Source organism: Oryctolagus cuniculus, chromosome 14 (genome assembly GCF_051225735.1).
Source record: "Oryctolagus cuniculus isolate XC-2025 breed Fujian yellow rabbit chromosome 14, ASM5122573v1, whole genome shotgun sequence".
NCBI classification, from domain to species: Eukaryota; Metazoa; Chordata; class Mammalia; order Lagomorpha; family Leporidae; genus Oryctolagus; species Oryctolagus cuniculus.
The window spans coordinates 36,339,340-36,366,776 of record NC_142880.1 but is presented as its reverse complement, the minus strand read 5'-3'; the positions used below and the strand labels follow the sequence as shown (position 1 = coordinate 36,366,776).

General features: G+C 40.8%; 2 protein-coding genes across 11 annotated transcripts in view; one reads left to right on the top strand and one right to left on the bottom strand.

Moving 5' to 3' along the window:
• Positions 1–3,283: 3,283 nt before the first annotated feature.
• HEXB (hexosaminidase subunit beta) lies at positions 3,284–26,742 on the top strand. The gene is made up of 14 exons (XM_002721124.6): positions 3,284–3,591; positions 6,593–6,738; positions 9,332–9,397; positions 10,889–10,935; positions 11,181–11,291; positions 15,527–15,628; positions 17,841–17,970; positions 21,403–21,583; positions 22,099–22,185; positions 23,713–23,785; positions 24,304–24,478; positions 25,453–25,543; positions 26,057–26,161; positions 26,537–26,742. Exons 1-14 carry the CDS (start codon positions 3,368–3,370, stop codon positions 26,595–26,597), a joined length of 1,599 nt encoding a protein of 532 aa, XP_002721170.2. The 5' UTR covers positions 3,284–3,367; the 3' UTR covers positions 26,598–26,742.
• GFM2 (GTP dependent ribosome recycling factor mitochondrial 2) overlaps positions 26,678–27,437 on the bottom strand; it is a 64,543-nt gene continuing 63,783 nt past the window's right edge. For all 10 annotated transcript variants that reach the window (XR_016220613.1, XR_016220610.1, XM_070056889.2 and 7 more), the window contains one exon: positions 26,678–27,199. Coding sequence is in view for 8 of the 10 variants with exons in the window: in XM_070056889.2 (XP_069912990.2) it covers positions 27,062–27,199 (138 nt within the window). In the remaining 2 variants the exon portion in view is untranslated. The remainder of the gene's footprint in view (positions 27,200–27,437) is intronic.

The following is a 27,437-nucleotide window of genomic DNA, read 5'->3' as shown; positions in this document are numbered from 1 at the left end:
CAAAATTGACATCACAAGCAGCAGCTTCGCCTGCTACGTCACAATGCTGACCCTATTTTGCCCATTTCTTAACTCAATTGTTTGGTTTTTTTGTTGTTGAGTTTTTTGAGCTCCTTATATATTCTAAATAATAATCCTTATCAGATTGTGGTTTGCAAATATTTTCTCCCATTCTTTCAGTTGTCTCTTTATTTATCTAATTGCTTCTTTTCCTGTGCAAAAGCTTTTTAGCTTGATATAATCTCATTTGTCTATATTTGCTTTTATTGATTTTGCTTTTGAGGTCTTACCCAAAATGTCTTTGCTTAGGCCAAGTCTTGAAGTGCTTCCCCTGTGTTTTTACCTCTAGTAGTTTGAGAGTTTTAGGTCTTAGGTCCTTGATCCATTTTGAGTTGATTTTTGTATAGGGTGTAAGGTACGGGGTCTTGTTTCAAACTTCTGCATGTGGAAATCCAATTTTCCTAACACCATTTGTTTGAAGAGACTATATTTTCTTTAGGGAATGGTTTCAGCATGGTTACCAAAGACTAGTTGATTAGAGATGTATGGATTTATTTATAGGGTTTATTCTGTGCCATTGGTCTACATGTCTATTTGTAAGCCAGTACCATGCTGTTTTGGTTATAATATCCCTGTACTATGTCTTGATTTTGTGATGACTCCTGCTTCTCTTTAAGACTGCTTTGGGGGCTGGCATATGGCAGTGGGTTAAGCTGCCACCTGCAGCACCTACATCCCATATGGGCACTGGCTTGAGTCCTGACTCCTCCATTTCTGATCCAGCTCCCTTCTAATGGCCTGAGAGAGCACTGGAAGATGCTTTCCCGTGTGGGTCCTCTGCACCCACATGGGAGACACAAATGAAGCTCCTGGCTCCTAGCTTCAGCCTGGTCCAGCTCTATCTGTTGGGGCCATTTGGGAGTGAACCAGCAGATGGGAGCTTTCTCTACCTCTGTCTCTACCTCTGCCTCTCCTTCTCTGTGACTCTTTCAAATAAAATAACTAAATCTTTTTTTAAAGATTCTTTTGGCTATTCTGGGTCTTCTGTGTTTCCATATGGATTTAAGATTGTATCTTTTAGTTCTGTGAAGTTTGTCATTGGAATTTTTATGGAGATTGCATTGTGTCTGTAAACTTTTGGGTGATATTGATATTTTTATAATATGAATTATTCCAATCCATTACCATGTAAGATTTTCCCAATTTTGGTGTCTTCTCCTACTTCTTTCATTAATGCTTTGTAATTTTCATTGTAGAGATTTTTCACATGCTTAAATTTATCCCAAGGTTTTTAAGTTGTTTTGCAACCATGTGAGTGGAATTGTTTTTATAAGTTCTTTCTCAGTCAAATCATTCTTGTTGAATATGAATGCTGTTGATTTTTGTGTGTTGATTTTGTATTCTGCAACTGCGATGAGTTTGCTATCAGTTCCAGTAGTCTCTTGGTACAGTCTTTTGGTTCCGCTATATAATCATGTCAGGGCTGGCACAGTGGCATAGATGGTTAAGCCACTGCCTGCAGTGTTAGCATTTCTTATGGGCACCGGTTCAAGTCCTGGTTGCTTCACTTCTGATCCAGCTCCCTGCTAATGTGCCTGGAAAAGCAGCAGAAGATGGCTCAAATTCTTGGTGCTCTGCCATTCACGTGAGAGACCCTGATGAGGCTCCTAAACTTCAGCCTGGCCCAATTCTGGCCACTGCAGCCATCTGGGGAGTGAATCAGCAAATGGAAGATCTCTCTCACTCTTTCCGTCTTTCCCTCTATCTCTAAATAAATCTTAAACACACACACACACACACACACATACACACACACCCCAGAAATGGGCAAAGGATATAACTAGGCACTTTTCAAAGGAAGAAATACAAATGGCCAACAGGTCCATAAAATATTCAGGATCACTAGCCATCAGGGAAATGCACCAATTTACCGGGTATGCTATGGTGCTGACCTCTAAATCTTGCAAGTTTTCATACACTTCTAGGAACACAAAGAAAAAAAAAGTCACACTGTTCCTCATAAATGTGTATAATTATTTGTTAATGAAAATTTTCAATAAACATCTGATGCATTTTCATTCTATTTCACAACAATCATGTTTTAAGCTTTTCTAAAAATTTAGCTTCGGCAATACTAATCTCGCATTACAAATATACGCTAACATCGGCGTGGGCCGCGGCGTCCTCTCTGTGTCCTCCGACTCCACAGCCCTTCTCCCGTCATCGTTATTTTTTATTTTTTTTTAAATTTTTTTTTATTATGAAAAATGTCACAGAAATGCAATATCAGAGATTGCACAAGGAATCCCGTATCCCGCTCCCCCGCCTGGAATTATTCTCAGGCAAATCCCAGCCCCCTCCTTTTTTTTTTTTTTAATTTTTTAATTAATTTATTTTTTTAACTTTTATTTAATGAATATAAGTTTCCAAAGTACGAATAATGGATTACTATGGCTTCCCCCCCATACCGTCCCTCCCACCCACAACCCTCCCCTTTCCCACTCCCTCTCCCCTTCCATTCACATCAAGATTCATTTTCGATTATCTTAATATACAGAAGATCAGCTTAGTATACCTTAAGTAAGGATTTCAACAGTTTGCTCCTACACAGAAACATAAAGTGAAAAATAATAGATGATTTTTTTTAAATGATGATGAAATCAGATCAGACCTATTGTCATGTTTAATCCCAGTGAGAGTCAAGTTGGGAGTTGATAGTTTCTTTTCTTTTCTTTTCTTTTTTTTTTTTTTTTTTTACAGAGGATCAGTTTAGTATGCATTAAGTAAAGATTTCAACAGTTTGCACCCCCATAGAAACACAAAGTGAAATATATTGTTTGAGTACTCGTTATAGCATTAAATCTCAATGCACAGCACATTAAGGACAGAGACCGTCATCGTTATTTACCATGTGTTCAGATCTCTGCCTCGGGCAGACAGGAAGGGCGTGTTCATGAAAGCGGAAAAGTCTACATTTAACTAGCAAATGAACTAAACGACACTCTCGGCGGTCTGGCGTGCGCCGCGGGAGAACCAAGGGGGCCCAAGGACTTGACCAGGGCCCGCAGGAGAGCCAGCTGCGGCGGGTGCACGCAGAAGCGGGCTGGCTCTGACCGCCCTGTATTCGAGGTTGCTGTTTCGCCTCCGCTTCCACCCAGAGCACGCCAGGAGGCCGTCCCGGGGAGTGGCGGGGACGCGGTCCCTGGGGCGGTTCCTCCCGAGGTCGGAGGCGGAGTCCGGGGCGGGGCGCGCGGTCAGCTGACTGTGGCTTTCTGGCCCCAGCACTTCCTCCTACGGGCACTGCTGGCAGTCACTTGGGGCCGGGGGCCGAGGCCGGGCAGACCCAGCAGACAGCAGGCAAGCGGCCATGGAACGCCCGCTGTGGATGCTGTGCCCGCTGCTGCTGCTGGCGTTGGGTACGCAGGCCCCCACGGCCTCGGCTTGGGGCGGTCCGCCGCTGTGGCCCTTGCCAGTGTCAGTGCAGGTGTCCCAGAGCGCGCTACACCTCGACCCCGGGAACTTCTACATTCGCCACGGCCCCAACTCCACAGCGGGCCCCTCCTGCTCCCTGCTGCAGGAGGCCTTTCGGCGGTGAGCGCTCCAGCTGCGACACCCGGGAGGGGACGGGGATCCAGGCTGCGTGTGGCGGGCGACCCGGGGGGGGGAGGGGCTGGGCGGACCCTCGCACGGTCTCCGAGCAGGTTAGCGACCCTACTCAGGTCACGGGTTTAGAGATGGCGGGACCGTTTCAAACCTACGCGGAGTGAGAGCCAAGCTCTTCGCCTCCCTTCTGCCTCTTAGGGGTACGCCTGGGGTGCTCAGCACCCTGTTTTCGGTGTAAGATCTGCAGTGGAAGGAGCAGATTGATTACAAAAGCTCAGAAAACATGCGATAGAGACGCTGGTGCCTGGGAGGGACGTGACAGCTTCCTGTTTGAAAGGGATTTTAAGGGACGCATCGGAGGGACCAGGGGTTCCCCAAAGTTGACTCGTTTATAAGCTGGTCTCACACCCGTCCCTTCCTGCTCCGCATGTCTCCTGGTCCCAGGAGGGATGGCAAGAGCCCCGATGTGGGTACCCTGCCTTCAAACTCCCATTCTCTTCCCAAATCGGTGGCCAGTGCTTGGGCAGGATCTGTTTGTCTTCGTGATTTTCAACATTGGTCATGGGCTTGCTCTTTCTGCTTCCTCTTTTGCAGCCCCTAAAACCTTTGAGTCACTTATTTAGCAACGCAGGCTTCCAAAGCTCTCTCATCTCTCCAACCCCTTTGGCCATAGAGAGAATGGGAGGCAGCCGGCTCAGAGTCTGCTCAGCTAACCTCACTGTGGACAAGTCAGGTTGCTTTGTGGGAGTTTGGGCTTGCCACAAGCTGTGCCATAGGTGTGAGGCCTGTGTAAGCAGGACAGCCCCGAAGGTGTGTAGTCCCTGAAGATTTTCATTTGGTGCCAGATGTGCCATTTCCCTCTACCCCCAGATGCTGTCTGATGGTTAGAGTTACCGCTTACTGGTGCCTACAGGACACCAAACAGCCCCTGGGAAAATACAACACTAGCCTAATGAGTTCTGATCCCAGAATGCCTGGAGCTTAGGCTTGGGCAGAAGACCCTTCACTGATGGCAGAGATAGGGCATCCTCTGCCACCTGCTAACAGGTAGGAGTGCTGTGTGGTTAGAGCTGGGGTGAGGATGTAAAACGAAAGAACTCGACTTCCTTGTGATAGAATTGAGTGGAAATTTACTTGAAGGTCTCAAGTTCATGACGACGGTTGCAAATCTTTAGGGGAAAAAATAAAAACCACCTTTACTATGTTTGCCTTTTCACTCAGCTTGTAAAATTGGATTTTCTCTTTGCTTCATGCAAAAGGAAACAAGAGCCTGGTGAGATGCTTGAGTGATGTGAATATGGCAGGACAGCATGGGTGACATAAGTTAATAATATGTAGGTAACCAGGACTTGAGTCAGCTGTGAGATGGTTTGAAAACAAGGCCTGGGTGGGAAGCACTTAGTAATTACACCTGGCATTGTTGTTGTTGGGCAACAGGGTATAAAACCTGTCAGCGCTTGTCGCTAAGACTTGAAAGCATGCCAGTGAGCATTCGAGGAACTCACAAGGGCAGCGTGGCTCTCGGAATGAAAGCGCAGTGGGTTGGGAGGATTTGGAGCTCTGGGGTTGTTCAGAAAGCTCTAGGTGGGGAACACACAGGTTCCACATGGTTGAGAGTCACCTGACTTCTGCCAGTGCAGCGCCCACGCTATCACAAACTGTGCTTGGAAGCAGTGTGGTTTTTTGCAGGCAGAGTGTGGGGCTGTTAGGTGCGTGGCTGCCTCTTCAGCTTCTAGAACAGGTCCCTCACTTGCCAGCCTTTTTTTTTTTTTTTAATGAATGAATAACTTGACTCCTTCATTTCCTGGAAGGCTAAATTATCCCAGTACTTTGGGCATTATTACTTCAGAACCCTTTGAATTTGCTGTTAGAATTTTGCTATCCAGGGCCATGGTTTTCCTTATTTGGGACAAACTAGTGCTTCATTTGCTATCATTTTACATTTATTTTATTTTATTATTTTTAGTAAAATACACATAACATTTTCATCATAATCATTTTTAAGTATCCACTTCAGTAGTTTTAACTTCCTTTAAATCTGCCCAAGTTTTCCTGTGAGAAAGGCTCTCAAGATTTTCATCCATTCCATTCTCTCACTGGTTAACTTCCATATACTTCCTAACCCATGGAAATTTCCTACTTCTCCTTATTTTCCTGGAAAAGCACAAGATGTTCCTTTACATAAGTGGCATATATGACCTCTAGGCTTATCAGAGTCTATAAAATTATATAAGCAGTTGCTCTTTCAATTTTATTTAATATTATTTTCCCTCTGATATTTGAGACCCCAAAGATGGTGAATTTTAAACATTCTCATGAGAATTCTATGAGTCAGTGACCTTACTTGTGAGGTTTATGTATCAGCTAGGACACTTTGGTTGGAAGGAAACGGGAACTCTGGCCCAGTTTGGGTTAAGCAATAAGGAAACTTACTAACCTACACATTAAGAAGTCCAAAACCAGGCAATAATTTAAAGGTAGTTGCCTAAGAAGCTCCACAGTGTCATTGGGGATCCATATTATTTTCATCTCTGCCTTGAGTGTAGCTGCAACTGAGCTTAGCATCACATAAAGAGAAGCAACATTTTCTTGCCATTTGGTTAAGAAAGGAACTTTCCAACACACACACACATACACACATTTGCTATCTAGAATTGGCTTTGACACCTAAGAGTGATGGATTACTATGATGAGTTTAATTCCTGGTTCTTAACAGGGGCTGCGTATAACTTGGGAGTGTGGGGGCAGCTTTTAAAATGTCCATGTCTGGATCCCATTCTCAGAGATTTTGGTTCTGTAGGTCTAGATGTGAAGATTTTCAAAAAGCTCTCCAAGTGATTGTGAACATACAGCTTGTGGTGAGAAGTTCTAGTTGGACTAATAGTGGGTGCCATGGTTTTGAGGAGTCATGACAATGTCCATCGGCATATAAATATTTAAGATTTGACTAACATGCTTTTAAATTTGTTTGAACTTATTTCTCATGCAGATATTATGAATATATTTTTGGTTTCCACAAGTGGCACCATCACCCTGCTAAATTTCAGGATGGAACACAATTACAGCAACTTCTGGTTTCTGTTGTCCTTGAGTCGGAGTGTGATGCCTTCCCCAGCCTGGATTCTGATGAGTCTTGTAAGTGTCTGTGTGACAATGGGTACACTGTGTTCAGAGCTGTTCATGAACAGACTTCAGAGCCAGAATTGGGCTCCATGCCAGGAACCATTGTAAGTTCTTGGCCAGTATGAGTTTCTAAATTCTATTTAAAGAATAACCTGTAAAGTCTGATTATATAGTAACAATGTACATAGACATTTTAGAAAATTTGTAAGTACAATAAGTGAAGAAGAGGAAGAAATAAATCACTCATAACCCCAGTACTGAGATAGAATTAATCACTGCTATTTCAGGTATATACATATTTTTTAGACATAACAGAGTTGAAATGTGGGTAATTTTGTATATGTGTATTCTGCTTTTTGCATTTTTGCTTCTTTGTATTCTGCTTTTTGTATAATGCATTGTAAACATTTGAAAATTTCACTTTTCTTCTTTTACATCATTTAAAAAATGTTTATTTCCATATACCTAAGAGAGAGAGAGAGAGAGAGGGAGAGAGAGATAAAGAGAGACTCTATCTGCTGCTTCATTCCCCAAATGCCTGCAACAGCCAGGGCAGAGACAAGCCAAAGCCAGAAGCCTGAAATCGGGTCTTCTTGGCAGGAGCGCATGAATTTAAGCCATCATGTGCTGCCTCCCAGGATACATTAGCAAGAAGCTGGATTGGAATTAGAGCAGCTGGACTTTAACCATCACTCCTACATGGATGTAGGTGTCCCAAGTGGTCACTTAACCTGCCGCATCACACCACCTGCCCTGACATCATTTTTAATAGCTGAATAATGTTTTGCCACTGTGTGGATGAACTTGGTCAGCCAATCTTAGTTTTGAACACCTAGGCAATTTCTTAACACCTTTTATCTTTAAAGACACATCTGTGCTTGTATACATGGTCTCTATGATCTAACTTTAAACAAAGATAAAGTGCAGCACTGGAGGATGGGGATGAAAAGAGCTGTTTCATTTGATAATATAATCAACATTTAGTTATATAAAGTTTTGACTGGCTTTTCCCAAATTATTTTGAAAGGAATATTTTGAAAGGGCAGGTCTCTTCTATGGGGTGTGTGCTAGCTGGGAATAATATGGAATTGCATCACAGAGTGAAAGAGGGGATATTTGAGGACGTGTGTAATAGATGACCAATGCAAGGAAAAGCAGACTGGAGAATTGAGTATAAGGATAGAAAAATGCTGCATATTTATAGAAAAGAGAAAATTCTTTGTCCTTAGACATGTTTTCATCCTCCTGGTATTAGGTGAGATTTTATAATACTTCCCTTGGAAGAATAGCTTCAGTTCTGTAGCTGGTCATAGAAGAGAAATGAGATAATTTACCATGGGATTTCAGAGATACTCAGACACTAAATAAATTAGCTTTTGCAATCTGACTAGAGATAGAAATGGCCATTAAGTTGCCAAGAAATCTTTGCTATCAGCCTAAGAAATACATATTGTTAATTCTAGGAAATGCATTGTTTTGAGCCTGAAGGGTCATAGCTTATCTTCCAATCCATTCTGCAACCCTCTTTATGTCAAAAGGGAAGCCCCTCGAGAGAAGATAATTGTGAAATTTTATGATTGAAGGATAAACTAGTTTTAAGTTTAAATTAGTGCCTAGTGTAGTATTTTGCTAACTCATCACTAATCTTCTAATGGAAAAGGCTGTCTTGTCAGAAGATTGTCACATGAGACAGTCACATGATTGATAGGGCTTTTTATCCCTACCTGCAGGCAACCATCCTATGACAGCCTGGCTGGTGGCAGTGGAGGATCTAGTTGAGATCACACAGTACTAAATCATTAACCTCGAGTCCTTTAGTGTCTTCACCGAAGCAAAGTCTACATAGCTTTCCATCTCTGTGCTCTTTTGCGTTTTCCTTTCTCTGTGGTTGATGTGGCCCAGGTCTCTAAAAAACTAACATGATTGTTGGGCCAAGCCTAGGCAGAGGGCAATGTCAAAGCCTGGGCAATCAGCCCCCTCTTGTGTAGAAGCAGTCAACTAGAGCTACATTCCCGATGGATGTGCACATTTAATTGAGTGGGACAAAGCTGAACTAAGCTACCAGGAGTTAGGAAGTAAGACTTAGAGCACATTTCAGGTGATACTGAGGGAGGGTGGATGCAGGGCAAGTCGGAGGAAAAACAAATAAACCTGAAGGGAAAATAGTGGCGATAACTCCCTGGCCTTAAGGAGAGTAGAAGATTTGAGTGACACCTGAAGGTTATAAAGGAATTGTGGGCACTCAGGAAAGTTTGCTTTTACTTGAAATCTTGATTTAACTAGGATTCACTATGTTTAGAGACAATTAGAGAGAATAACCGGGAAAATGAAGAATTTTGGAGATGATTCCCAGGTTCCTGTCTTGAGCAGCTCAAATGAGAAGACAGGGTGCTGAGACTCCCTGAGATGAGACCCAGCTTGGCGTGTCATGGAGAAGGAGGAGGAAAGGGCTATTTTGGGCCTGGGGCAGTTAAGGAAATCTACAGGACACTGAAGTGGAGAGGCTGCTGGAGAGGACTGATCTAGAAATACTCAATATTTTTAGGAAATATATTGTGTGTCAATAAGGAATTAACAAAAGTGTGTTTTCTCCCCTTCCACACAGATTCCTTAATTGTGAAAGAACCACTGGCTTTGCTGAAGGCCAACAAAGTTTGGGGAGCATTACGAGGCAAGTTGCATGCAGTTTCGTTGTTGCTTTGGCTGTAGTTGGTGCTTTGTTGTTGAAGCACAGCACAATTTTGCTACCTTAAAGGAGGAGCTCCAAAGGGGTTCCTGTGAAATGTACTTAAAAGCATGTTAGGCTATGCTTTATAGCCACAGAATGGTATAACTATAATCCCATTTCAAAACAGAATATGAAAATATTTACAGATTTTACTATAAATGTAATGCACTCACCATTTCTGAGCTATTTATATATAATGTTAAGCGGTTCTAAGCTTTTATTAGCCTGATTGCCTATGTTGTCAGGGTCTGCTAGGGAGAATATAACCTTACTGATATTTGTCCTGACCATGCCAAAATGAAGAACTTTCAAGAAAATGCAGTAACCAGATTCTAACCCAAGATATCCTTATTTTCTCTTTAACATCAGACTTTCAAAGTGATGTATTGTAAACTGATAATTGAGTGTATTGCCACTGAACAGAAAATCCTCAAGTTATTCTTCCTAGCATGAACCTCTGTTTGAGGAGAGTGGGAAGAGAGGAAAGCATAGCAAAATGACTTTGTATGGTTCTTATTTCCCGGGATATATACCCCGTCAGCTAGATGATGAATCCTGATAAAGTCAAGGCCAGTCAGAGTAATGAACCTATAATTTAGTATATTAAGGGAATGAGCCACTTGAATAAAAAATGTTCAGGTGATAGTCTTTGCAGCTACAATAAAAACACTCTAAGTTGTAAATTGGGCCATTATTTATAGTTTCATAGGTTTTTGAGCTTTTTCCCTTTGCTAAATTTAAATAACCTTTTTTAAAGATTTATTTATTTGAAAGGCAGAATTATAGAGAGAGAGAAGGAGAGAAAGAGAGAGAGAATCTTCCATCTGCTAGTTCAGTTCCCAAATGGCTGCACCAGCCAGGTTTGAGCCAGGTCAGGGCCAGGTCAAAGCCAGGAACCAGGAGCTTCCTCCAGTTCTCCCATGTGCGTGCAAGGGCCCAAGCACTTTGGCCATCTTCCACTGCTTTCTCAGGCAGAATAGCAGCGAGCTGTATCAGACGTGGAGTAGCCGTGACTCAAACTTGTGCCTATATGGGATGCTGTCATCGCAGGCAGTGGATTTACCCACTATGCCACAATGCCAGCCCCTAAATAACTTCTTTGACTTTAATATTTAATTATTAAAAACTCATAATGTTATAGATTTATTAGGAAACTGGCATTTTATTTAACCACTATTCTTTTTTTGTGTGTGTTTAACATTCAAATAAAACCCATGGAATGGATACAATGAATTATAGCACAGTTATTAGATGAATAGAGAGACAGAGATTTTTTAAAAGATCCAGCTTTGATTTTAGAAAATATGTTAGAGTGTGGGACTGACATGTTTCATTTGCCTTATCTGGTTATGAGTCTGTGTTTGGATAAATACCACTGTTATTGTCTCAGTTTGCTGTTTTGTAAATTAATGCAATACATTTTACTTTTCTTAGGTTTAGAGACCTTTAGCCAGTTAGTTTATCAAGATTCTTATGGGACTGTAAGTATGGCTTTTATGTCATAAAAACTGTTGAATAGACACATTACTTCTAGGAAAATGACACCTATTTGGCTAAGGCTTTCTAAAGGCTTCTTTTGCCCAAACATTTATCTTAGCTGGTAAATGTAAATTTCACTTACTGTTGTTGTTCTCATCTTTGATCTGTTACTCATTTGGATAGATGTAATCTTAACTGAGCTAAAATAAAGAGAAATTGTACAACAAAATCAAATTTTGTCTTACAGTTCACCATCAATGAGTCCACCATCACTGACTACCCAAGGTTTCCTCATAGAGGAATTTTGATTGATACATCCAGGCATTACCTGCCAGTGAAGACTATTTTAAGAACTCTGGTAAGTAATTATTGTATTTGAATCCAGTGTCTATTTTGAAGGTGTGCCCCCTGTGAGTTATTACTGACATTGCTGTGTAGGTTGGATGGTGGGGCAGAGGGAATTGGGCTTCACTCTCTCTCACATTCCAAGGTATTTAGGCTGTTAAGAGAAAGACAGTTTTAACACTAACCAGTGGCCCTTTATTCTTCTCTCAAGGTTAAATCATGTATCTTGACTTTCGGTTAGCAAACAGTGGCTACCTGGCTTCTGGTTAGTGTCCTATAATTTTATAACCTTTACTTGAATTCTGTTGATTTACTTGAGAGGTGCACACGCACAAACACGAACACTGACATCCACTGGTTCTCACCCCAGATGCCTGCAACAGCTGGGGCTGTGCCAGGGCTAGACCCAGGAGCTGGGAACACAATCCAGGATTCTCACGTGGGTGGCAGGAACCCAGTTACATGAGCTACCACTCTTTGCCTTAGCAGGAAGCTAGAGTCAAGAGCCACAGCTGGAAATCAAACACAGGCACTCAGATGTGGGATGTGGGCAACCTAACTACTAGGCTAAATGCCCATTCCATTTTAACTCTTTTTTAAGTGGCACAGAAAGGAGTCTGGGAGTTGCTTTATTCCAGGGAAATGTTCTAAGGGACTATGTAACCACAGGGTAGTAGGCGTTAGGAGGGTGACATTAACTGTTTTATCTTAAGGGGTTTTTACCAGTTCATCCCCTCCATCACCTCCCTGTTCACTGATGTGGCAGGAGTTTGGGAAGGTTTCCTTACATGCCTTTCTGCCCCTTCACTGAGTCATTTATGAAGATCCCCTGCCACTACAAAACTGTTTTTACATCTACATTAATACTCTTCATTTTGTTTCTCTTAAGAATTTTTTTGTGACTTTTATGAAAAAAATTTAGTGTGAAACATTTAAGCAATATAGATATGCAGAAAATAAGCAGTCATCTCATAATTCCATTTACCAAAGGTTAACTTAAATGTCCCTAAAAATGAATATATTAATACATACAATATGACTTTTTTAGAAACTCACATAAGACTGCACTTCTGGGGCCGGCGCCGTGTCTCACTTGGTTAATCCTCTGCCTGCGGCACCAGCATCTCATATGGGCGCCAGATTCTGTCCCGGTTGCCCCTCCTCCAGTCCAGCTCTCTGCTGTGGCCCGGGAGGGCAGTGGAGGATGGCCCAGGTGCTTGGGCTCCTGCACCTGCATGGGAGACCAGGAAGAAGCACCTGGCTCCTGGCTTCGGATCAGCACAGCGCTGGCCGTGGCAGCCATTTGTGGGGGGGGGGAGGTGAACCAATCAATGGAAGGAAGACCTTTCTCTCTGTCTGTCTATAACTCGACATGTCAAAAAATTAAAGAAAAAAAAAAGACTTTACTTCTGCTGCCTTTTAAACAGTTGAATGTTTCGCTTTTTGTACCATGATATATTTAACCCATCTCATATGGATGGGCGACTATTATAAATAGTTCTGCAGAGAAAGCATTCTTAAATGTATGTATTTACATACTTGCAAGCTTATTTTTTGAAGGTAAATTCTTAGAAGTGAATTTCTGGGCTTAAAAATGCAGTTTTTGTCTTTTGGAACAGCTTAACTTTTGTAAATAATGTTGACTGCCTTCTAGACAGGTCATGACCATGTATGCTTGGCCAACAATGTGGCACATATTTGCTATCTTTTTTGAAAATCAGTCAATATAATGAATTTATTTCTTCAGCATTTCAACCCTTGGGTACTTTCTTGCTTTTTTGGCATGTGATGTTCCACAATTACCTTTGGCTGTTCCAGGTTGCATTAAGGCTTTTCTTCAAGGAACTCTTTCAATGATGAATGTTTCTAATTCACTTTGGGCTATAGGAGGGGTGTGTGTTGTGCTATGGTGGGTTAAGCTGCCACTCTGGACACCCATACACCCCATATCTGAGTGCCTGGTTTGAGACTCAGCTATTCTGTGTTTCTAATCCAGCATCCTGCAAATGCAGATGATGGCCCAAGTACTTGAGTTACTGCCACCCACATGGGAGAACAAGGTAGACACCCCAGCTTCTGGCTTCAGCATGGCCTTGCCCAGGCTGGTGCAGCCATTTGGCAAGTCAGTCAGTAGATGGAAGATCTGTCTCTAATTTTTTTCTTCTGTCACTCTGCCTTCCAAATAAATAATTTTTTGTTTGTTTTTATTTTATTTTTATTTTTAAGTTTGAGCTATAGGTATGTTCACTGCCAGGTAATCAAGGCTAAAGCTTCACTGTCCTCTTCATGAGGATTTGGCTGATGCAATTGGGAAATAGCTCACAGAAAAGCGGATTGTGCAGGTAAATAAGTATAAATAAATATAATAAATAAATAAGATAAATAAGTATACTGAGGATAATAAGATAGTTTTCACAGTCAGAGAAGGAAGATACAAGTGAGGGTGTTAGTTGGAATTGACTGTACAAGTGACAACTGCTTCCAGGCCATGTCAGCACACAGAGTAGAAAATAGGAGAAGACTTTAGACAACTCATGGAAATAAAAATAAAATAATTTGGTATCTCTAAAACTGAAATCCAGTTTTTTCAGAATATACATTTTCTGTGACCTTTTTGAAGATCTCTCTTCTGTGCACACATACATTTATATGAACACACCCATCTTTTCCTACTCCTATAGGTGTTTTATATCAAAGGCTGGCAAACTACAGCCCAAGGGCCAAATCCTGTTCTGTACCTTTTCTGCAAATAGTTTTACTGTAGTACAGCCACATACTTTTGTTTACAAATTGTCCTTTTCTGTTAAAGAGTAGGGTAGTTGCAACCGAAACTGTATGGCTCTAAAAGCCAAAATATTTCCCAGTGGCTCTCACTTTGTCAATACTTGGTCCATATTAAAAACCATCCATATGTGTAATGTCCTTCTCTAACTAATGTCCTGTTATCCTCAATATGCTCATTTGTTTGCACAGCCTTTTGTCTGGAAGCTGCTTCTCAGCACCATGAGAGGCTTCAAGTCTTGATTATCTGGCAGAGCAAATCTCCCCCATATAGGTTTTTTAAAATCATTTTCAAAACTCTACTTATATTTTATATAAATACTAAGTATTGTTTATTCCTCCATAGTCTACATAAATTGTTGTGTCCATTTGCCCAAAACTTTCCCTGCAAAATTTGATGGGATGGGGCAGGCATTTGCCACAGGGGATTAATTCATTGCTTGGGGTGCCTGTGTCCCAGATCGGAGTGCTGATTTGAGTCCCAGCTACCCTGCTTCCAATCCAGCTCCCTGCTAATGCTCCTGGGAGGCAACACCTGATGCCTCAAGTACATGGATGGCTCCTGGCTTCACCCTGGCCTACCCTCTGCTGTTGTAAGCATTTGGGGAGTGAACCAGTGGGTTGAAGATCTCTTTCTCTGTCTCTCCATCTCTGTTACTTGCCTTTCAAATAAGCAAATAAAACTGTTTAAAAAAAACATTGTTGGGAATTGTATTGAGTTTGTAGTGAATTTATTTTATTTATAAAAGTCAGCACTCAAATTTCAGAACCAATAGATGAAACTTATAAGCCTTGATATTGAAATGATTGTGTCGGCCGGCGCTGTGGCTCAACAGGCTAATCCTCAGCCTAGCGGCACCGGCACACCGGGTTCTAGTCCCGGTTGCCCCTCTTCCAGGCCAGCTCTCTGCTGTAGCCTGGGAGTGCAGTGGAGGATGGCCCAAGTGCTTGGGCCCTGCACCTCATGGGAGACCAGGATAAGTACCTGGCTCCTGCCATCGGATCAGCGCGGTGCGCCAGCCGCGGCGGCCATTGGAGGGTGAACCAACGGCAAAGGAAGACCTTTCTCTCTGTCTCTCTCTCTCTCACTGTCCGCTCTGCCTGTCAAAAAAAAAAAAAAAGATTGTGTCATTTTTTTTCTCTGCTCCATTCCCAAATACAGTTGCATGTAGCAGGGGTTATTTTCCATTTTTGGCAGGTCTCTGAACACTGGGAATTTATAAGCTTGTTTTCCTCCCACAGAGCAAAGTTGTCTAGGATAAATATGAAGTCTACAGGCTTTTTGAATAGTTATATGCCAATGTAAAGCATGCATAATGAATTTATTTCTTCTACATTTCTTTTCATTACTTAAAAAGACATTTTGAAAAGAATCAGACTTAATGGCAGTAATCCCAAATGTACATCAGTAGTATGAATTGTGTGTTTTCTGTGCAGTATGTAATTTCTGCCACATTTCACTTGCAGGATGCCATGGCTTTTAATAAGTTTAATGTTCTCCACTGGCACATAGTTGACGATCAGTCTTTCCCTTATCAGAGCGTCACTTTCCCTCAGTTAAGCGATAAAGTGAGTAATTCATGTTATTGTTGTCTGTCTCCAAAAATCTTTGGAATAGCTTCACTAGAATTTTGTAGTGAAAATGTTTTCTGAATAGAATTGAAATTGAATCCAAGATAGTCATAGTTTTATATGTTTTTTTTAGTCTATGACTTAGCTTTTTAGATCCACAAAACTGTTATGTCTTTGTTGTGTTATAAATGCTACTATAATTGTTATTATAAATGTTATGCCAGCATACATGTAAATAAACTCTATGGACACTACAAGTAAAATTTAAAAAACAATTTAGAAGACCTAAATAACTCCCAAATAACTTACAGCTAAGATATATTTATCAAGGGGACCAGTTATATTATTTGCTTTAAACAGAATTTGGAAATATGTATTTGTCCTCTTTTAAAAAGTTACACTAAGCAGGGAATTTTAGAGAGGCGGGCTCTTGGCTACAAGACTGATGGTCTTGGTGGGAGGTGCCCAAGAAGACTGCCTTGTAGAGCAGCCGGGCTGGGGGCGATCCATAGAGGGACCTCGTTTAATTCTATTACACGGAGTAAGTGGCATCCAGAGAAGCTCTGTGCTTTGTCTATAGTTGCAGTTAGGAAGGGTCCCAATCAAGACTCTACATTCTGTACTCTGGTTACAATTCCAAACTTTCCCCACTATTATAGTTCAGGCTGAAATGTTAAGAGCACATGCTTTTGTTTTACTTTCATTATGGAAATTTTCAAGCGCAGATGGAAATGTTTCATGAATTTCCATGTTCTCATCACTCAGCTCTAGTAGTTCGCACATGGCCAATCTCAGGCTGTCCTGCAGATATCCTCTGCCCCCCATGTTGTCAGTCAACCCCAAACATTTTATTTCATTGATAATTTTTTTTAAATAACCACAATACATTACTGGAACTAAAAAATTAACAGCAATTTAGATAACCAGTTAGTATTCAGTTTTTGCTTTATTAAACATTTTATTATAATTGAGATGCAAATAAGCCCCACACCTTGTGGTCTGTTAATATGTCTACTGTCTTTTTATTGTTAGATTCCCACTTCCTACCTCAGTCTCCCTTTTGCCTTGTAATTTGTTGTTGTTGAAGAAAATGAGTCAGTTTTCCATGGTCTGGGTTCTGTGTCTCCATAGTGTCAATTAACATGTCCCCTGTATTTACTGTAAACTGAAAGATGGGGTCTTGATTAGATACAGATTTGATCTGGAGGGCTGTGGGACAAGATTACTTTTTAGAAGTTGAGCAGGTATAGTTGATACTTTGAGAAGCCTGCTAAACAATATCTTTAATAGACTTATCTTTAATTACAATTAATATTGAACTTTTAATTTTTCCAGTGAAGGGAATGAGGCAATCTTTAAAAACCATCAAGTTAGGCCGGCGCCGCGGCTCACTAGGCTAATCCTCTGCCTGTGGTGCCGGCACCCTAGTCCAGGTTGGGGCACCAGATTCTGTCCCAGTTGCTCCTTTTTTAGTCCAGCTCTTTGCTGTGGCCTGGGAGTGTAGTGGAGGATGGCCCAGGTCCTTGGTCCCTGCACCCACATGGGAGACCAGGAGGAAGCACCTGGCTCCTGGCTTCAGATTGGTGCAGTGCACTGGCCACAACACGCCGTCTGTAGTGGCCACTTGAGGGGTGAACCAACGGAAAAAGGAAGACCTTTCTCTCTGTCTTGAACTGTTTATAAGAGAATTATTAAAGCTGGCAACACTTACAGTGACTTTGAAAGACTACAGCTATGCTTTGTAATAATGTATGGATTTTGATTCTAAAATTGATGAGCTGTTGATTCAGCTGTTTCACTTTGGGGGCCAGCATTTCATTTCTGCTTTGTTGTATGGTCACATGAAACTGAAACATTATAGCAGATGTTCTTGAAGCAGGAGACACTAGTGCAGACAGAGATTTCTATCAGTAAATCTGGGATTAACCCAAAGTATACAGAGAATTTATTGATGACATATAGTAAACACATGATTTGACAGAAGTCCCTCAGTGGTTATCATCCTTTGGGTATGTGTGGTTTAGTAGAAAATTTCTCTCTTTTCTGTATATTTCCTATTCCTGAAGCTATGGTGATATGTTATTTTTAAATGTGTCATTCAATATCACATACACTCTGATGGTGAAAACCATAACTATCAAATATAAACAGGCTTGTTAAGAACCAACCACTTTGTTCATTTTAACCTGAATAAATGTGGCTGTTATAGGGAAGCTATTCTTTTTCTCATGTCTATACACCGAATGACGTACGTATGGTGATTGAATATGCCCGAATGCGAGGGATTCGAGTCATACCAGAATTTGATACTCCTGGACATACACAGTCTTGGGGCAAAGGTAAGGAGTTTGAGGTCTTACATCTCTCATATTATGACTTGGTTTTTGCTCATTTTGTTCTTGTGGTTTATCTAATTCTAGCACTATTGACACATATGATTAACATTATGTCTGTAAGCAAGTCACTGTTTCTAGGTATCACCTAAGTATAAAAACCAGAGAGAGGCTGGCGCTGCGGCTCACTAGGCTAATCCTCTGCCTGTGGTGTCAGCACCGCGGGTTCTAGCCCCGGTCGGGGCGCCGGATTCTGTCCCGGTTGCTCCTCTTCCAGTCCAGCTCTCTGCTGTGGCCAGGGAGGGCAGTGGGGGATGGCCCAAGTCCTTGGGCCTTACACCCACATGGGAGACCAGGAGAAGCACCTGGCTCCTGGCTTCAGATTGGCGCAGTGTACCGACCATGACATTCATTTTGGGGGTGAACCAACGGTAGGAAGACCTTTCTCTCTCACTGTCTAACTCTGCCTGTCCAAAACAACAACAACAACAACAATAAGGAGAAAGGAATATATAAAAAAATGATTATAAAAAGTAGAACACAGTAAGTGAATTCAAGAAATAGTTTCAAGAGAGGCTGGCGTTGTGGTATAGTGGGTCAAGCCACTGCCTGTGATGCTGGCATCCCATATGGGCACCAGTTCGTGTCCCGGATGCTCTATTTCTGATCTAGCTCCCTGCTAATGGCCTGGGAAAAGCAGCGGAAGGTGGTCCAAGTGTTTGGGCCGGCCCCTGCCACCCATGTGGGAAATGTGGATGAAGCTCCTGTCTTAGCCCTGGTTCAGACCTGGCCATTGCAGCCATCTGGGGAGTGAATCCATGGTTGGAAGATCACCCCCTCTCTCTGTGACTCTCTTTCAAATAAATTGTTAAACACGAAAAAGAAAAAACGTATGAATGAGGAAACACTTAAAAAGCTTCTGAGACTTCAAAGAATATATTCATGTTTCTGGTAGAGGGAACGGCATGGGGAAAGGCAATGCAAAAAGGGTAAGACATGTCTGACAAGTATTTAGTTCTTCTAGGATCTGGCAAAGAGTAACAGACATGACAGGGTGGTGATTGGAATGTTGGCTCCGGAGCCAGACTACTTGGGGTTGAATCCTGCTTCTGCCATTCATAAATTGAGTGACTTTGGATAAGTTATGAAATATCTCTTCTTCAGGTTCCACATCCCTAAAATGAGACTTTTATTTTTTTTTTAAAATTTTTTGACAAGCAGAGTTAGACAGTGAGAGAGACAGAGAGAGTGGTCTTCCTTCCATTGGTTCACCCCCCAAATGGCTGCTATGGCTGGCATCCGAAGCCAGGAGCCAGGTGCTTCTCCTGGTCTCCCATGCGGGTGCAGGGCCCAAGCACTTGGGCCATCCTCCACTGCACTCCTGGGCCACAGCAAAGAGCTGAACTGGAAGAGGAGCAATCAGGACAGAATCCGGCGCCCCAACCGGGACTAGAACCCAGGGTGCTGGCGCCGCAGGCAGAGGATTAGCCTAGTGAGCCGTGACACTGGCCTAAAATGGGACTTTTAAATAACATATACCTTTATTTTATATTGTTACAACTCAGTAGGAAAATTTCATAAATGATTTCACATTTAAAAATCTAATTGTACATATTTGTGGGGTATAGTGTGATAATTTGATATATATATTCAATGTGTAATGAACCGATGAGGTTAGTTAGCATTTCCATCTCCTGAAACCTTAAAAAATTTTACTAATAGGGCTGGTGTTTGACCTAAGTGGTTAAGATACTGATTAAGATGCCTGCACCCAATATTGGAGTGCCCCAGCTCTAGGGACAAGCACTTGGCATAGTGGTGAGGTCTCTGCTTGCCATGCCTGTATGCTGTATCAGAGTGCCTGTTTCAAGTCCAGGCTCCTCCACTTTGGAAGCAGCTTCCTGCCAGTTCAAACAATGAGAGAGAGAAGGTGATGGCTCAAGTACTTGGGACTGAGCTCCCCAGGTAGGAGACCCAGATTGAGTTCCAGCCTTTTGGTTTCTCCTTGGCCCAGACCTGGCTATTTTGGGCATTTGGGGGGTGAACCAAGAGATGGAAGACCTCTTTCTCTTTATTCTCCCTCTCTCCAAAACTCTTTCAAGTAAACAAATAAATCTTAAAAAGAAACCTTAGTTTTGGAACCAGCATGGAGGTGCAGCAGGGTAAGTCACAACTTGAGACTCCAGCATTCCATATTAGAGTGCCTGTTTGAGTCTTTGCTGTCTGCTTCTGATCCAGCTGCCTGTTCGTGTGCCTGAGGAAAAAGCAGAAGGTAGCCCAAGTACTTGGGTCTCTGCCACCCATGTGGGAGATTGGGGTAGAGGTCTTGGCTACTGGGTTTGGCCTGGCCCAGCCATGCTAATGTGGCCACTTGGGGAGTAAACAAGTACATGGAAGATCTTGCTCACTCTCTCTCTCCCTCTGTCTTTCAAATCAATCAGTCAATCAATCTTCCTAAAAATTCTTTCAGTTTCAACAAAATACAGATGAATCTCGACTTAGGCTGGCTCAACTTACAACATTTCAATTTTATGATTGGATGAAGGCAATACACATTATATAGAAACTATATTTTGAATTTTGATATTTTCCCAAGCTAGTGATAGGTGGTATGATACTATTGAAATTCTGGTAGTGGCAGTAACAGCAGCAGCTCCTAGTCAACAATCACAAAGGGGATACAGGATACTGTGTGACTAAGCTATGACAAAAGGGTACTGCAAAAAAGAAAAAAAAAAAAAAAACCAAACTAGGAAAAATGGAATTAAAATGTTTTAGTGCAAATTTTAAAATCCATGCCAAGTTTTTCATGATATCCATTTTCCATAGACTTTTTGAAGACCTTGCATTTGCAGATTTTAAATATTTCTATACCCAAATAAACTTATCTTGTACTAATTAATGTTAATTTATCTGAAAGAGAGAAGGACAGAAACAGACTAATAGATCTTCTATCCTCTGGTTCATTCCCCAAATGCATGCAATAGCAGGAGCTGGGCCAGGCTAAAGCCAGGAGCCTGAAACTCCATCTGGGTCTCCCAAATGGGTGGCAGGGACCCAAGTACTTAAGTCATCATCTGCTGCCTCCCAGGTTAGCATTAGCAGGGAGTTGGATCAGAGGCAGAGCTGAGATTCGAACCCAGGTACTCTGAAATGGGATGTGGGTGTTTCAAATATCATCCTAATCATTGTATTAAACATACTCTCCAAACTTACCTTTTAATTCCATGAGTTAATTTCCATGAGTTTCTTGAGTTTCCTCTGCATTCGGTAGGTTAGGTACATTGCATTAAATGCATTTTGATCTAAGCTATTTTCAGCTTCTGATAGGATTTATTGGGATGTAACCCCATTATAAGTTGAGCACCTGTAGTACAGTTGTGTGTAAAGTTGCAATTAATACACTTCTCTGTAAAGAATCACTGTGTTTTCTTCTAGGTCAGAAAGACCTCCTGACTCCATGTCACAAGGACCCGACCCAGCAAAATAGTTTTGGGCCTATAAACCCTGTTCTGAATACAACTTACAGCTTCCTTACTAAATTTTTCAAAGAAATCAGTAAGGTGTTTCCAGATAAATACGTTCATCTGGGAGGAGATGAAGTGGAATATTGGTGTTGGTATGGTGATTCATTAAACCCCTCACTGAACTGCTGCCTTTGCATTAGATGTAGAGGGCTCAACATGGAAAGGGATTTGGGATAACATCTCTGAAGGGGCTTACCCTGGGCAACACAATTCCTGAGACAGAAGATTCTTTTAGGATGTACATTTCCTAAGAAGGAGAATCAAGATGCAGAAGAAAATGGACGAATGAAAATTATTGTTTTCCCTTTTAGTGAATGAAGGCAGTTCTTAAATGGGAGAGAATTTTCAAATAAAAATCCTCTGCAAATAGCCATAAATGGAGGAGAGACAGGTATAGTAGTAAGGAAAGCCATTTTTATGAGAAATCAGCTACTGGAAAAATTATGCACAGTAGAAAGATAAATCGTAATTAAGATTTTAGGCTTCTTTTATTTCCTCCCACAAGTTTCAAGTATGCAGGAATGATGTCAGGGATATGTGTTGGTTTAAATAATAGATTCAGCATGTACAGCTTTTAATGAAATTTTAATCACCATTTTTGTTTAAGGGCATCAAACCCAGACATCGAAAAGTTCATGAAGGAAAAAGGGTTTGGCAGAGATTTTAAACAGCTAGAATGTTTTTATACCCACAAGTAAGTTTTTTGAAAACCTACCTGTATATTTTATCAATGATTTTTAAAATTTAAGCTATTATTCAGTACCATGCTTTATTTTTTCATGTACTCTCTACTCCTTGCCAAAGTATACATGCTGTGAAAAATCTCTTTAAAAGGATGCAGTATCTACTTCTTTCTTTAAAAGAATCACTAACAGGGTAACTCAAGTGTTTTTCAGTAACTGCTGAAGCAAAGGAATGCAGTCCCCTGTTCTAGGAAGTCACCTTACAACCCTGGCTACCCTGGCCAAGTCTTCACCATCCAGCCCCTGAATCCATTCCCTTTTCTCAGTTCCAGAAGCATTTCTTTTTGCTCTGTCTGTGCTGTGCAACACCACTACATACTCATATGTGGCTGTCTGTATTTATTAAAACTAAACATTACAAATTCAGTTCCCTAAGTACATCAGTAATGATTCATGTATTCCATAGCCAGATGAAACTAACAGCTGCTATATTTAAAAGGGCAGATATAGAAAATTCTCATTGCAGAAAGGTTCATTGGACAGCACTGCTCTATATTAGGAATCACCAAACTTTTAAAATATTTTAGGCTTGATGCCAGTGTTGAGGCATACAGGTTAAGCCAGCGCCTGACAACACCAGCGTCTCACATAGGTGCTGGTTGGAATCCTGGCTGCCTCACTTCTGATCCAGCTCCCTGCTAATGCACCTGGGAAAGCAGCAGACAAAGGCCCAAGTGCTTGGGCACTTGCACCCAAGTGGGAGACCCCGAAGAAGCTCCTGGCTCCTAAATTTGGCCTGTCCCAGCCATGGCTGTTGCAGCCATTTGGGGAGCGAACCGGTGGATGGAAGATTTATCTTTCCCTAATTCTGCTTTTCAAATAAATCTTTTAAAATTTTTTTGGAGGCTTAATGGGCCACCACAGTTGTATATGCTGCCCTTTTATTTTGTATAATGCTTAATAAATGTATACACCATTCTCAGTTATTTTTATATAAAAATAGGCTACAGGGTATAGTCTGCCAACCTATGTTCTACACCATACATGTGACAAGCCTAGGTTCCAGCCTTTTCGTATTCAGCTTTTTTGGTGATACATTCTAACTTTCTTTATTCTTCAGAGCACCCAGGTTGTCTAAATAGCTCTACTGATTTGTGGACTGATTTCAGCAAGTGTTAGAATGTTATTTAGGTAATATGGCAGGCTAGATTAATATTTTCCTTTATTCTAAAATACCCATAAAATTACCAGAGAGAACACTGTTGATAGTTTCTTGAGTTGTCTACCAATTTACTCTTAGGCCCCTTCTTCTTATTTAGGGGCATTGTTCATTAATTTAGCAAATTACTATTAACCTACACTATGGTAGGTTCCTTGCAATGTGCTAAGTAGAGAGGAACTATTTATTTCTCTACCCAACTTTTAGCTGGTTTTGCTATGAGGTTGTTACACTAAAAGGCACCTGGTAGAAAATGTACATATTTTAAATATATTGTTTAGTCGTGATATGAAATAACTGTTATTTTTTTCAATGCTAGGCTTTTGGATATTATTGCAAGCACAAATAAGAGCTCTATTGTTTGGCAAGAGGTTTTTGATATTGGAGCTAAGGTGAGAATTGTGAAATCCACATGATTCTCCTAATATGAAACTTGATCATTTTCTCTCTTTCTCCCCTCATCCCTCACCATCCATTATTAATCACAAACTGAAGTAGTTTTAATTAAGCTCCCTTTTTATTCAGAAGGGTAGAATAAACAGACATGAACAAATGAACTTTACTGCTATTAAGGTAGCTTTGTAGTAAGTAAAACTGTCGATATATACTTACATTCTCATAGTTTCAAAATAAATAAAACCTCAGTGTGCTAGAAATGGGACTACATGCAAATTTCTATCTTAGTTCTTTGCATCTAAATGGTATCATATAAAGGCAAAAATTAAATATGCAACCTGAAGATTGATGAAACTTCTAATTTTAAGTCCGTACTATGAATAGTGTATGGCACTAAATCTGAGAAAAGGGGAAAGTAGAAAACAGATGTTTGTTCCTAACCATAATGCCTGGACATTCATCTTACAGTATTTGATGGAGCTAAAAATATGTACTGTATTTGTGTCTTTAATAGCTTCAACCAGGCACAGTAGTTCAAGTGTGGAAAGAAGATATGTACAATAAAGAAGTAAGTCAAATCACAGATGCTGGCTTCCCTGTAATCCTTTCTGCTCCTTGGTACTTAGATGTGATTAGTTATGGACAAGACTGGAGAACATACTATCAAGTGGAACCTCTTAACTTTCCTGGTAATTAACCTGATATTACCTACTTTACTTACTTTTATGTTTTATCCTTGATTTAAAACAACAAAAAAAACCCCTCAATGTCATCTCATTTTAAACTCTGTGAAAGAAATCATATACTTGCCTAAATAACTTTATAAGTAGCTCCCCTTAAATTTTTATCTCCATTTTCATTGATGAGTCTAATCACTCACTCTCTACATATGAGACATCTGACTGCTCGTGTAACCTCTTCTGAACTGCCTCTCCAGTGCAAAACACCTGAGCAAAGCTGGGGTTGACTTCAGTATGTGTGTGCTGTTGGGGTTCTGAGGAGTAGGCATCCTTGGGGGTATGGAGTCACTGGGAGGGGTGTCTGGGTGGTGGAGCTTCATTCTCTTAGATCCTTTCATGAACAGTTCTACTCTGTCTGGTTCTGTATATCAGACTGTAGTATAAAATTTACTCAGAGAAAGGATTTGCTGTAAAAAGTTTTTCAGAATTATATGTCTATTAGGAATTGATTTAACTTTTAGAAAACATTTTATGAGCATCAAAAAGCCATACTTACTGTTAAAAAAAGCATTAGGTAATCAATACCTTTTATTTCTCTTCCAAGAGGTAGAAACTGAAGGAATGCATGGTGGTCACACTCCATTAAAAAGAAAACAAAAACTAGAATTCCAGCTTGTATTTCTGGGCATCTCCTGGGCAACCGGGGGAAAAGTGGTTTCCTAGTGTTCAAATAAATTTGCATAAAACAGTATCTTTGTTTAATGTTGGCTCACATTAGTCCATGCATGGTTACAAGCACTGTAAACCATAGATCAGAAGTGGGAATAAAATTTACCAGTATTTTTATGTCACAAATACAAATATCTCTCAAGGTCCTACTGACTGTAGGAAGAAAGTGGTGTCATAAATAAAGACAGAAGAAACCGCCTCTGTATATAAGCCTTGAACTGCTTAACTTTACTAATTCAATGATTCTAATGTAGCTTCTCAGCAACAGAAAAACCTGCTAATTGGTGGAGAAGCTTGCCTATGGGGAGAGTATGTGGATGCAACCAACCTTACTCCAAGATTATGGTATGAAATTTAATTGTTAACATTTGGGTTAAGAATTATGATGCCTTAGCTTTCCTTCTCCATCTAAGTAGGAAGCTCTAGGAGTTTCCCCAAGCAATAAAAGTTTTGTATATTTACTTGAGAAAATATGAATTTAGGGGCTGGTGTTGTGGTGCAGCACGTTAAGACACCTCCTGTGATGCTGGCATCCTATATCAGCACCCATTTGAATCCCAGCTGCCCTGCTTCCGATCCAGCTCCTCACTAATGTACCTGGGAAGGCAGAGGAAGATGGCCCCAAGTGTCTGGGCCCCTGGTACCCTTGCGGGAGATCCATATAGAGTTCTGGGCTCCTAGCTTTGGCCTGGCCCAGCCCTAACCATTGCCATTGCAGTCATCTGGGGAGTGAACCAGCAGACTTCTCTGCTAGAAGACTTCTCTCTCTAACTCTGCCTTTCAAATAAATAAATAAGTCTTAAAGAAAAGAAAACATGAATTTCAGCTGCTTAGGTGGATATGTGGTTTGTATTTTAGGCCTCGGGCAAGTGCTGTTGGTGAAAGACTCTGGAGTCAAAAAACTGTCAGAAGTATGAGTGGGGCCTATGACAGACTAACAAGGCACCGCTGCAGAATGGTCAGGTATGGCAAACATTTTTCAAGATTATGATGCTTTCTTATTCAGTATTAGCTAACTTTTTGTTTGGTTTTGTTTTGTCTTTGCTACCAAATAAGTTGTGATTTAATTAGGGAAAAGTGGGAATTATTTCTTGTAGGTAAGACAATAATACCTGTAAGAAGATATATATTTGCACTTAGAAATGTTTTATAGATATGTAAAATTTTGGTGTAACTTAACAACTCCATCCTGAATCACTTTAACAACAGTGAATGGTTTTTTCCATTTTTTCATATTAATACTGTGACTTAAATGATTCTAGTTTAAACTATAAGTTCTTTAAAAATATATAGGTGTTATATCAGTCTAAAACATCTCTTTATGCTATCTGTCAACAGACGTGGAATAGCTGCAGAACCTCTTTTTACTGGATATTGTGAGAATGAGAACAAAATATAACCATGGGCGGAAAAGGCCTGAGCAATCTGTACCACAATCAACTGATTTGGAAATCATGTGAATCAAAATTTGCTACATTGTTTTTTGAATAAAGTATATCATTTTATTGATTATAATATAAAATAAGACACAGGTTCACATAAAAGACTGGTATCTTTCTTATGAGAGAAGCTTAAAAAACAAAAATAAGACCTATCTACTACTACTCAATATATCACAAAGGGTTGAGTCTCTACTATTAACAATTCTAACTTCATAGATGAACATCACCATTGAGGAACATTTACTATAAATATCGAAGTGCATATGTCATTGTATAAATTATCATGAACAGCTCCAGTGCCATTACCAGTTTTCCTGTTACATCTGCTGAAACAGTAATTGATTTGTCCAAAAAAAATTGTTCCTTCTGAAAATGAGGACAGCAGGGAGATGCTCCTGATTTTCTCTTAATTTCCAATGGGCTAAAACACTTTGGTTGAACCACTTCTCTGGTTGAGCAGTGTACGCTGATCTTGAGGATTCATGGCTTGATAAGTAGATAATTCTAAGGCAAAAGTAGCTGAGCCTGATGTTAGTGTTCGAAGCACAGTTGAGTAACCCTAATCAAAATGATTTAAATTGGTTATTAAATTTAAGCCTTCAATTTTCTGTTCCTATTGTTTCTGTTTTGGCTGTTATCAGGGAAAAGTGATGTTATTACAAATCATTTTACCAATTTTTCAGGAAATACTGGTTAGAAAAATATTGAGGGTTAAGCCACTGCCTGCAACACCAGCATCCCATATCAGAGCCATGGTTTGAGTCCCAGCTGCTCCATTTCCAATCCAGCTCCCTGCT